The 12,444-nt window shown below is 38.7% G+C and overlaps 1 protein-coding gene across 7 annotated transcripts in view; it reads right to left on the minus strand.

The window, feature by feature from the left end:
• The window catches only part of LOC126482575 (ATP-binding cassette sub-family C member 5-like), a 512,906-nt gene that overhangs the window by 387,280 nt on the left and 113,182 nt on the right, over nucleotides 1-12,444 (minus strand). For all 7 annotated transcript variants that reach the window (XM_050106550.1, XM_050106549.1, XM_050106547.1 and 4 more), the window contains exon 8: nucleotides 9,919-10,009. In XM_050106550.1, coding sequence (XP_049962507.1) covers nucleotides 9,919-10,009 — 91 coding nt within the window. The remainder of the gene's footprint in view (nucleotides 1-9,918; nucleotides 10,010-12,444) is intronic.

Genomic DNA, 12,444 nt, shown 5'->3' on the forward strand with positions numbered 1-12,444 from the left:
ACCTGAAAAGCTGGCATAAAACAATATATGCTCCATGTTAGAATACCAGTGAAACACACACAATGATATAGAGGAAGCAGCATCAATACAGACTCTAATTACCACCTCAAGCAGGAATACAATACATGCAGTTATAGGTAATGTGGTTACTGAGAGAGTTGGTGAGCTCCTCAGGAAGTGACTTTCAACCTCCATGCAAAGTTTCTCTCAGCACAGCAAGGGTCTTAAGAAAAGGCTCGTGAGTTTCATAAATATGCTTTATGGGATTCGGGTCGGGACATCAAGTTGGATGAATGACATACCCCAAATGTAAGCTATGGAATGTTGTAGTCTCTGAAATGATCCCAGGGTGACAGAGCATTGTGGTTTAATAGGATGCATTCATCACTTATTGCATTAGCATGAGGATGCATATTATCATCACGGATGTCACTTGTATAGGCTTACACAGTCACTGTTCACACAAAAAGGAAGGTATGTCTCTATGTCCATCTAAAGATATACTCATATACCACAGGCATTGGCATGGCCCTTCAGGGAAATGTAATGCTCAATAATGTGTTCACCATAACAAAATATGTCTGCTACAACTTTTTATCTTAAACCAAATTTCACCTACCAACACTATGATCCTCGATTGATTTGGAGTGCAGTGTATTGGATAATCATTGATACACACTCAGGAAAAGGTTGTTGTTGTTGTTGTTGTTGTGGTCTTCAGTCCTGAGACTGGTTTGATGCAGCTCTCCATGCTACTCTATCCTGTGCAAGTTTTTTCATCTCCCAGTACCTACTGCAACCTACATCCTTCTGAATCTGCTTAGTTTATTCATCTCTTGGTCTCCCTCTACGATTTTTACCCTCCACGCTGCCCTCCAATACTAAATTGGTGATCCCTTGATGCCTCAGAACATGTCCTACCAACCGATCCCTTCTTCTGGTCAAGTTGTGCCACAAACTTCTCTTCTCCCCAATCCTATTCAATACTTCCTCATTAGTTATGTGATCTACCCATCTAATCTTCAGCATTCTTCTGTAGCACCACATTTCGAAAGCTTCTATTCTCTTCTTGTCCAAACTATTTATCATCCATGTTTCACTTCCATACATGGCTTTACTCCATACAAATACTTTCAGAAACGACTTCCTGACACTTAAATCTATACTCGATGTTAACAAATTTCTCTTCTTCAGAAACGCTTTCCTTGCCATTGCCAGTCTACATTTTATATCCTCTCTACTTCAACCATCATCAGTTATTTTGCTCCCCAAATAGCAAAACTCCTTTACTACTTTAAGTGTCTCATTTCCTAATCTAATTCCCTCAGCATCACCTGACTTAATTAGACTACAGTCCATTATCCTTGTTTTGCTTTTGTTGATGTTCATCTTATATCCTCCTTTCAAGATGCTGTCCATTCCATTCAACTGCTCTTCCAAGTCCTTTGCTGTCTCTGACAGAAAAAGGTGTTCCAGAAAAAAAAAGGGTACATGGCTGTCCAAAGCGACACCACTGAAAAGTGTGCCTACTTGGTTGTTGCCTGACCCAAAGAGACTTAGCCACAACCTAGGGTTTGTTTCCAGAATTAACCTTTCAGTCTGCAATAGAGTGTTTGCGGTTTTGAAACTTCCTGGAAGATTGAAACAGTGTGCCAGACCAGTACCTGAGCTTGGAAATTTAAGGTTTCTGGCCTAACACACAGTTTTCATCAGCTAGAAAGTGTATGCTCTACTGCAGAGTGAAAGATTCATTTTAGAAATAATGTCTGGGATGTCACTAAGCCATTTTATTAGAGCTATCATTTCTTCAAGGAATGCTAGTCCAGTAAGAAATGTTTCAGTGAAATCTTGAAACTGAGTGAGAAGTTCTGGCAGAATTGCAGCTGCTTGAGCATTCCCTGAATTGGCAAGAGCATTGCCTGTGAAAGACAAAGTTCCATGTTAGAGTCCGTTACCACCACACAACATTAATAAGTGAAGAAGTTTCAAAACAGTGGACACTGCTCTTCAAAGTCAATTATTTATATGTCCAGTTTCTGCAAAGAAAGTCTTTTTTCATAAAAAAAAAGCATCCTCTTTAAAATATTTAATCAAACATATAACTTGAAACGTTATTACACATAAACTCTGAACATTTCCTGGCAAGTTTAAATATGCAAAAGTGAAGCCTCTATATAATTTAGATAACAGAAATATCAAAAAATATAAACCACGAAAATGTCTAGTTTTGATGTTGCAAATAATGTTACTTATACATACAGTGAGAATTCACATACACTGGGCACTAAATTACAGAATTGCAGACTAGCAGTATATGCTGTGTTTTGTTGAAAGCATTTGACAGCACAAAACATAATATCAGTTTCAACAACTTAGTATATCCTGGGGTGCCACAGAAAATTCTGTAAAACTGTCCATGTGATGTAAAAAAAAAAAAAAAAAAAAAAAAAAAAAAAAAAAAAAAAAAAAAAAAAAAAAAAAAAAAAGCAATAGGAAAGAGCAATCAGCATGTAGCATTCAACAAGGTTCCGCCTTAGGATTCTTACATTTTCTTCTTTATATTAACATACTTTTGTTAGCAACATTACCAGACACTAAAGTCCCCTCCCCTCCCCAGTGTGATACAACAACTGCAATAAACAACAACTCAAGTACAGTATTAAACAGAGAAGTTAATGAAATTTTCTTGAACATTCATAACTAGTTTCTAGTTGCATTATGACTGTGTGCTGGAACCTGTAGCATTTTGTCCATTTCTGTGACTCTTCATTATGGTCTTCCAATTCCTCTTCAGATTGCAATCACTTTGTTCACTATGAAATGCTTTTTTTTTTAATTTTTACAACAAGTGTGATATGTTACAAAAATTAAGTTACAGACTTTTGCAACATAGGAGAATCAACAGTTTGACTCACTGTACAGAAAAAAGGATAAAACTGCTGATTTTAATGATTGTGACAAAAGGTAGAGTGTGACAAACCATCCACTTGAAAATGAGTGTCATCAAAATAACTATTGTTGGACAACGTACCCACAGTAGACATTTATAACATGCGTGCTTGTTGAACTGATACTGTGATTCAACATTAGAATAATTAGAAAGAATTGCTCTACAATTGAATCATGATTTCTGTTGCATAATGTCAGTGGTCAGGCCAGAAAACACTGCCTACTAATGAACTGCCTACTCAACACATACACCACTAAACATACACCAGCCACTCATGACTGTATATCTACAGATATACTCTGCAAAACACTGGGAAGTGCATGGGAGAATGTGCTTACATTGTACCACATGTTAAATGTTTCTGTTGAAATCATGTATAGAGGATGGGAAGAATGACTGCTTAAATGCCTCTGTGTGCACGGTAGTCAGCCTAACCTCGGCTGTGCTGTCTCCATTGGAGGGTCAAAGTATATTTTTGTGTCTCGATGTGAGAGTTGAAGTATATTCTTGTAGATTCTTCCCTTAATACTCATTTTTGCAACTTTGACAATAGGCTTTTGCAGGGTAACTGGTGTCCATCTTCAAGCGTCTGTCAATTCAGGTTTTCAGCATTTCCCTGACACTTTCCTGTGAGTGAAACAAACCTGTGACCATTCGTGCTGCCTGTCTTTTAATATATTCAGTACCCCTGTCAGTTCTATTGAGCATGTGTCCTACACACATGAACAATATCCTACTATGAAATGCCAAAGTGTTTAGTAAGCAGTCTTCTTTGTTGACTGATTGCATTTCCACAGTACAATCTAAGGAGTACATTCACTTGGTTTTAAAAGCTCTCATGAAAGATATAGACTATATCAGTATTGTATGGATGAAGAATGCCAGTTAGAGTTCATAACCCATTTGCCAATAATATGCAAGAATTGTGTGACCTGTGCATGAATATTTGGCACCATCTACAATTGGTGTTGTAGCAACAATTAGTAGGCACCTCATTAGAAGAACTGGTACTGTTACCATGTCAAAGATGGACTATTGCACTTTCATTTGGGTTGACATAATGCTCCAGCAGGACAGAACAGCAAAATCTTTATAAAATGCTAGTTGAAGTTATCAATTTTGTAAATTCAAAGAAATGAGGAATGGAAAACTTGTGCCTCTTGACAGATTGGAGTCTACCACCCACTGATTTAAGTTTAAAAATATTGATATAGGAGGAAGCACAAATTGCACACAGTTATAATTCCACAGTATCACTTCTTAGTCCATAAATGAAGCAAGCTACACAAGACATAGGTAATTTCAATATTATTATAGGTCAGCTACACCTAAAGAGCAAAAGAAGACTATAAATTTTACTTATTATTTAAAAGAACAAAGTGCCTTCACACAACACAGCCTGAGTGTTACAGAACACCTAGGTGCACATTTAGGAACTATTCCTATAGGATCATTCACAATAATTCTGTAGGAAGAAAATGCTGGCTTAACCATTTTTACTTTGATAATGTGTAAGATAATGTGCATCACATTTTCTCTTTATGATGCTTGATTCGCTCACTAATAATTTCCACATGAATGAGAACTCAAAATCAGTGCATCCTTGTCAACTGACTTATGACACTATCACTTTAAATAAGTAACTTTGTTTTGTACATGTCAGTGATAGAAACTGATCATTATTGGCACAGAAGTCCCAAAAGTGGTGCACATCATTCGGTATATGAATCAGTTCATTTCACAAGCAGCTGTCTGATGAAGAAGGTCTTAGACTTAATGGGACTGGAGTATGTATCTGCAGAAGAATGCAAAGGGCAAATTTTGTGAAGCTGTTCAGAAGGATACAAACCATATGGCAAGGAAACTGGATGAAGAAGAGAACAAGATCTGATCAGAACATTGGAAAAGTATGTTTAGCAGGAGAGAGAAAATGTGCATCAAGGGAGAACAGTGGATAGAGGTGTTCTTTTACATTATAAAATCAGAAAATCATAACCTTGACATGAGCAGTTGATCCATTTGCAATATATCACACCTCCTGGTTGTGACATAAATCTTTCTGTTCAGTTTCGTGGTTTTATCTATCATTTTAATCTTATTTTTCTTATCACGTATTCTTCATAAACGATTAGTCACTCACTTGAGAAATTTTATCTTTATTTCATCTAGTTTTCTATTGTCTTAAAATAAATGAAGAAAGTCAGGCATAATTTGTCTTTTCCTGGGAGTTGTGAAGCTGAGCAGATGCAAAGAGTGGCACACTCACATTCACATTCTTGTAACATATTTGCTAAAATATATAAAGTGTCTTAGGATCAGTTGGTGTGGACTGCAAGATTATCAGACTGTTCAGTTATTTTACTTATGTTTAAAAAGGACAAAGAAAGACAGCATATTGAAAAAAGTAACCAAAAGATTTCTTCAACAATTTGCAGAGAAGATCAAATTATTTGAGACATGGTATGATGCTTCAGGACCAAACTCTGAACCTTTGGATTGAGCATTTTATATTGAATTAATGTGAAATAATAATTAACTATAATTTATTTAAGTAAAATTTAACCTGTACATATTTCTATTTCATGTATTCGACCTCAAAGATAAATGATGAGAATTTTATTAAAAAAACCAACAACAAACGAAAGAAGCTATGACAACCGAAAAGGATGATCAGTGACGGAGGTAATATGCAAGTTGTACAATTCAGTTTATAAAGTCAGAGTCAGGTAAAACATATTCATAGTGCATGAATTCTTGGACAGTATTTATTCCTCCATACAGTGCATAGCTAGATAATGAATTCAGGAAATGGTGGATGCAGAGGTGAATAAGAGGACATCGTAATAAGTGAACATGCACACAATTTCAAGAATTTGTGGTGATTATTGATAAGTGAAAAGCATGTTTTATCTGTGAGTGACTTTCTTTGGAGCTGCCCAATGCTGGATTTCTCACATGCTGTAACACTCATGTTTTCTGCTGTATTGCGTCTTGTTATTCAGTGTTTAATAAATGTAGTTCCATTGAAATGTATGTTATTAATGCCATACATTACCTTAACTGCATGAATAACCACAGAGGTGACTCGACAACCGTTAGCAACATTACAAAACTGCAAGTTTTTATCACCTTTATTTCGAGTGCTTCGGTTCCCATTGTTCACCACCCGACAAGGACCATATTATTCCTTCACGTTTGGACTTCTCCATACCAACAGTGAGGTTTGACCATGAATCTGCTAACATATCTACCTCATCACGCATGGCTATGGTGGAATGGCATGACTTTGTTTCACAGGTTTTCAATGCTACCTAGCCAGCCTCACCTGGCACAATATGGCCAACCTCACCTGTTCCCTGCATGGCAACCACACCACACCAAGTGGCCTGCTCACCAACCTTGTCCCTGTAACGAACATCACCACGCCATTCCACAACACTCTGCTGGCACAGAGACGAAGTTGGAGCTACACGGCCCATTTGGTGAGTCCACAGCATGCTGCCTCGCTCCACACAGCTTCTCATTCTGCAGTGTTCTCTCAATTTGCGTTGATGAAGCCAGCCCCCCCCCCCCCCCCCCCACCACCACCACCACCACCACCACCACCACCACCACCCCACCCCCCACAAATCCCACATGCTGTGGCAGGCTCCACTCACACGGTTTCATTTTTGCATGCTTACTTGGCAATACCGGTTGCCTCTGCTGCTTCAGTTTGCCTGCATGCTCACCAGGTGTTGCAATTCACCTTTCCCGCTCAGCTCTACCACCCACTTATTCGGTGATGCCAGTCACCTCTGCTGTGTCAGACACCTGCATCTCTGTGCATCTCTCCCACCTGCATGAATTTTCGGCAACACTAGTCACTTCTGAAATGACAGACACCTTCGCTCTTGCACCTTCTACACAACCCGCCTCCCACTTGCATGGATTTTCAGTCACACCAATTGCTCCTGCTGTGCTGGACACCTTCAGTCTCATACCTTCCACCTCGGTTCTTGTCGCAGTGACCTACAGCACCTATACTCTGCTTGCACACACTTGTTGAGAAAAAGGGATTTTGACTTGAGAAATAATATATATGATATTATACTATATGTGTGTGTGTGCGAGTGTATATCCTTCCTTTTTCCCCCTAAGGTAAGTCTTTCCGCTCCCGGGATTGGAATGACTCCTTACCCTCTCCCTTAAAACCCACTTCCTTTCGTCTTTCCCTCTCCTTCCCTCTTTCCTGATGAGGCAAAAGTTTGTTGCGAAAGCTTGAATTTTGTGTGTATGTATGTGTCTGTTTGTGTTTCTATCGACCTGCCAGCGCTTTCGGATGGTAAGTCACATCATCTTTGTTTTTAAATATATTTTTTCCGCGTGGAATGTTTCCCTCTATTATATTGCTATTATACACACTTTTATTTGCCATACCAACTAAAGCATCTACTCACTCTCCTTATAAACTGTGATTACTGTTCTTTCTTGTTTCATTCTTCCCACTCTGCATTTATTTTATTTTCCCCATTCTCTCTCTCTCTCTCTCTCTCTCTCTCTCTCCACCTCTGTCCCTACTTGCAATATTTTCTTCCTGCATCTATTGCTTGACAAATCAGTGACTATGTCTGCCGTAACCTAGATGCAAGCTCGTGTTCTTCCCTAACCCTTGTATTGCACTGTCATCTTTCTTCCTCTTCTTTCTCTTTTGCCCAACAAAGGAACCTCAGAAGTATAAAACAATGAATATGTCAGTTTTTAATATAAGTATCTTCCAGTCTGATGCTGCTTTCTGGGTAGATAGGTAGATACATTCTTACAAGCTTATTTTGATGCATCTATGTTTATGACTCTTGTTTACCATGTATAGGTTTGTCCACCAGAAATATTTGCTGATTTATACAATGGCAGAAAATATTTGGTTGAATTTTTATTTGCACCTTAAAGTTTGCCGTGAAGGAATAAAATGTGTAAAGTAAGTAAAAACAATTTCCATTTCATGGTACTGTGTATGAAAGAAATGGCAGATGATTTGCTTTGTAAAAGGAGAATATAAACTGTTCGATATTAACACGTACTGTAACTAAGAAAAACTAGCTAAACAGTAAGAGACCAAATGTGAAGCCACAGAATTCTGGTAAATTGAACTAAAAAATTTTATCATGAATATTAATAGTTGTGAAAGTTTCTGTACACTAGTCATCTACAAATGGATAAGCATGCATACAAGTAGTTTGGTTATAGTTCTAATAATAATGAAATGGAGCCTAAGTAGTGCTGTAATATGTATTTTTATGTAGACGATATCGTATTATAAGTTCAAATATTTGTTTTATGCTGTATTCTATTATTTGTTTGAGATGCTCCTTGGACGCCTTTCAGAGAATGAAGTTTTGCAGTAGACATCCCTAAGTCACAGCTTAGGGTTGCATGGAGCTACCAACACTGTGCAGGCAGCCAAGGAGGATCTCAGAATACTCTGTTCTATGAAAAACCATGGAGGAGCCAGTTAACAATAACAAATATTTAAAACTTAAATTAATGTAAAACTTGTATTTTCACTGTTTTAAACTGATGGTACTTATTTCAAAGAAAATTATTATAACAGAAGCTAAACAATAATGGAAATTCTTGGATGGAGCAATATATAAACTAAGTGGACTGATACATAACAGATACATAACTGACACATATCAGAAAACAGCATTCTTACTAGGTTTTGAGCTCTTGCTCTTTTTCTAGTTACACCCATTCACAAACACAACCACACAGACACGTGTGTGTACACTCCCATGGCTGCAGTGAAACTAATTACTGATGATCAATAACTGAAAGCAGTCGAGTTGCCCAGGCTCATGGAGGCAGGAGGTGACAGGGAAGAATGCACGACACAAGGAGGGGGCAACAGGATAGAGCAAAGCAGGAGTTATGACAAATAACTCAGTGGTTGCACAAGACAAAAGGAGTTTACAGTATAGAGCACAAAGGAGATATAGTGAGATGGAGGCTAACTTGTTTCTCACTGCCCGCCCCCCCCTATCTTTTTGTTTCTCTCTTCTGTTTCCTTCCCTGTCAAAATCTTACCCCCCCCCCCCCTCCCCTCCCCAAGTGACCATTCTCTCTCTCTCTCTCTCTCTCTCTCTCTCTCTCTCTCTCTCTCTCTCTTCCCCTCCCCCTTTCCATCTCTGTCTCTCCCCTGCATCAGTCTTTGTCACTCTATATCTCTACCCTATCAATTCCTTTTGTCCCTTTGTGCATCCACTAAGTCATCTGTCAAAAGACCCACCTCACTCTATCCCATAATCCCCTCCTTAACTTATGTGGCCTTCCCTACCTCCTTCCCACATCCAATAGCCCAAGCAAATGCTTTCAATAAATGAGAATCAGTAATGAGTATTGCTGCACCTAAGAGAGTGTACATTTGGAAGTTTCTGTGGTTGTGTGTATGAATGTATGTAATTTTACTATAAAAAGAGCAAGAGCTCAAAGGCTAGTGTGAATGCTGTTTCTTGTTACACATTTCTGTGTTCTACTCATTAGGCTGCTATAGGCAAGTGGCTGTCTTTCCCTTATTTTGATTATAATAGAAGTTAACTAATTTATAACAATTAAAGCAAAATGATACACCAAAATATGTGACCACTTTCACAAGATGTGGTAAAATATATTACTTTTATTCCATGATGAATAGTATCTGAATGTTTTGCAAAAATAGCAAGATTCTATCAAAATAAAGATCCAGAGTTAGTGAGAATGTCAGATCAATATAATGTTATGAGTTATGAGTCACAGAAGAGTACAGTAATGAACTATAGATAATGGGAGATGGGATGACTCAATTTGTTAAGTGTAAAGCAAGCAAACTAATCATAATGTTCAGGCCTGGAATTTTATTTTATTTTCAGTACTTCTTCACTACACAGCTACATACAACATTTTATTTTTTCATGAAGGCACACAAATTAGATAACTTGCCATGCACTTACCTGGCCAGTAGAGCTGTCTCCCAAATTATTGAGCCGAAATAATTTTCTGTACAGTAAAGCAAGGCAAGCTGCCCGTAACCTAATGCCTGTCCTAAACAAAAAAGATCAAATCAATTAACTGATGAAATAGCAATGTTACACACATCATTGTGTTAGATATATTGTAATTGTATTGTAGCAATGTGTTTAGATTTTGATATGGTCAATCTGTGCTGACAAATGCCACAATAGGTAACATATGTAGGGTCACCAGGTTTGTGCAAGAGTTGAATCTACACTACCAGAAAATGAAAAAAGAACACCATGAATTCATTGACCCAGTAGAAGTCAATTTTATTGATATACTCTTGAGGATGTATACAACAAATGATCCCACCGACAGAGCCATATGCACCTGAATATAGCTGACAGTGCATGTAAAATATCAGAACTATTACCCTATATACCTTCCTTCAGCGATGCAGGCTGCAATTCTCCCATGGAGACTAATGCAGAGGTGACGAATGTACTCTTGTAGACTGACCTGCCATGCTGTTTCTACCTGCTGCCTCAACTGGGCCAGATTTCCTGCCTGTGTTGTAGACCATGGAATATGATGTTTCAACCAGTCCCAAACATGCTCAATGTGCGACAGATCTGGGGACCATGCTGGCCATGGTACATGACATACACCTTGGGGAGGAAGCTGGGTGGCACGGAATAGATGTGGATCTGCGTTATTCTGTTGAAAAAGCACATTGCCTTATTGGTGCACAAACGGTAGCATGAAAGGTTGAATGATGTTTTGGATGTACTGTGCACTGTGCAATGTTTACAATCACCAGAGGAGAACAGTTATTGTAAGATACAGCTCCCCACACATTGATACCAAGTATTGGCCCTGTGTTCCTCTGTCATATACATTCAAGATGCTGGTGCTCACCTGCACGACAACGCACAAGTGTATGACCACCATTGGAACCAAGGCAGAAGAAGAGACTCTCATTACTGGTGGCAACAAGTCTGCTTTTCTTCTTCCTTAAGCACCCATGACAACACCACTGGCGGCAGGCTGCACGATGTTGGCGTGTGAGCAGAAGGTGCCCTAATGGCATACAGTAAGATGCCAACAGCCATGGTGTGCATCTGTGCAATGCCGCGATTCAGACCCAAGCTGACGGCCATGTGCACCTCCTGCGGACCACTGGTAAGAACAACCATACACTGTGGAGACCTCTCGTACCGGGTGTAATTCAATTCTGCTGTATGACCACCCCATCTCCCACAGATCGACTATATGCCCTTGCTCAGACCCCATCACTTGCACAAATGATTCACATCCACACTGTCACAGCATGTTAACAATGTTGCAGACACAGCTGTATGTCCGTATGCCACAACAAACTGGCTGCTACTGACTCTGGAAGTGAACAACTGCTGCAAAGCTTGCAACATTGCATGTCTGATAATGCAGTTCCTAGTTTGTCAGCAGTGCTGTGTGACTGATCATTGCATTAACTGCCATCTATTGGTGTCTTGTGCAAGTACGACATGCACTAGTCACTTGCTTCTAGGTGCACCTTTTTTTTCGTTTTCCAAGAGTGTATATGTATTATGGCTCAATTTTCCAAGGTGATCTAACTAGCATTTAAGAGTACCAGCAGTATTCATAACATACCATCTCCTTTCAGTGTACTGGCATTCTAAATTCAGTAGTTCAATAATGACGATCCTCAAAACATAACCGCATGTATGGCCTGAACTAAAAATTTCTCACGACATTTAAACATTACTTACATAAAATTACTCTTTTGAATACTCTTTCTCAATCTGATAAACACTCTTCCTAAAATTAAAAAAAGTTTGATCACATGATTAAGAACAACATTTGGAGACATCAAATGAGTCCAAATTCATGCCAACAGAAAATATAGCTTGAAACTATCTAATTCTTAGCATTGTATGAACAACTGTCCATCAATTTCCAGTTGCCTCAATGTGTCTTGAGTTTTCCTCCCACCAAATAGCAACTTCTTCTACATCAACATTTTTTACATATATTATCATTACACAATAAAATTTCCAGTGCAGTGTGGTGGCATACAATGGCCAGTCAATCCCATATCATGGCCAGATCACGTATAAAAATGTAACTTCACAACTATCCCAGCTAGTAGTCAACTCTTGGAAATTAACCAACATTTTTGGCTTAGTTGCTTTTGTGATTTTTAGGTTTTTCATTCATAACAAGCTAAATCTGGTTTCAACTGTGATGCCAGACACAGAACTTGAAACTTCATATGTGCAATGGAACCTCCAGGTAGGAATGTCAAAAATGTAGGGAAAAACAATTTGCCATTTACCATAAAGAACACACATCAAGTAGCAGACAGGCACAATTAAAAGACACTTACATAAAGCTTTCCGCCACAGCCTTCATCAGTAAAGGAGAGACATGTGCTATTCACACACACAAGCAAGCATACCTCATGCTCACACGACCACCAACTTCAGCATCTCGGGCCGGATCTCTTTTACTGATGAAGG

The sequence above is a fragment of the Schistocerca serialis genome, chromosome 1 (assembly GCF_023864345.2).
Source record: "Schistocerca serialis cubense isolate TAMUIC-IGC-003099 chromosome 1, iqSchSeri2.2, whole genome shotgun sequence".
Lineage (NCBI taxonomy): Eukaryota > Metazoa > Arthropoda > Insecta > Orthoptera > Acrididae > Schistocerca > Schistocerca serialis.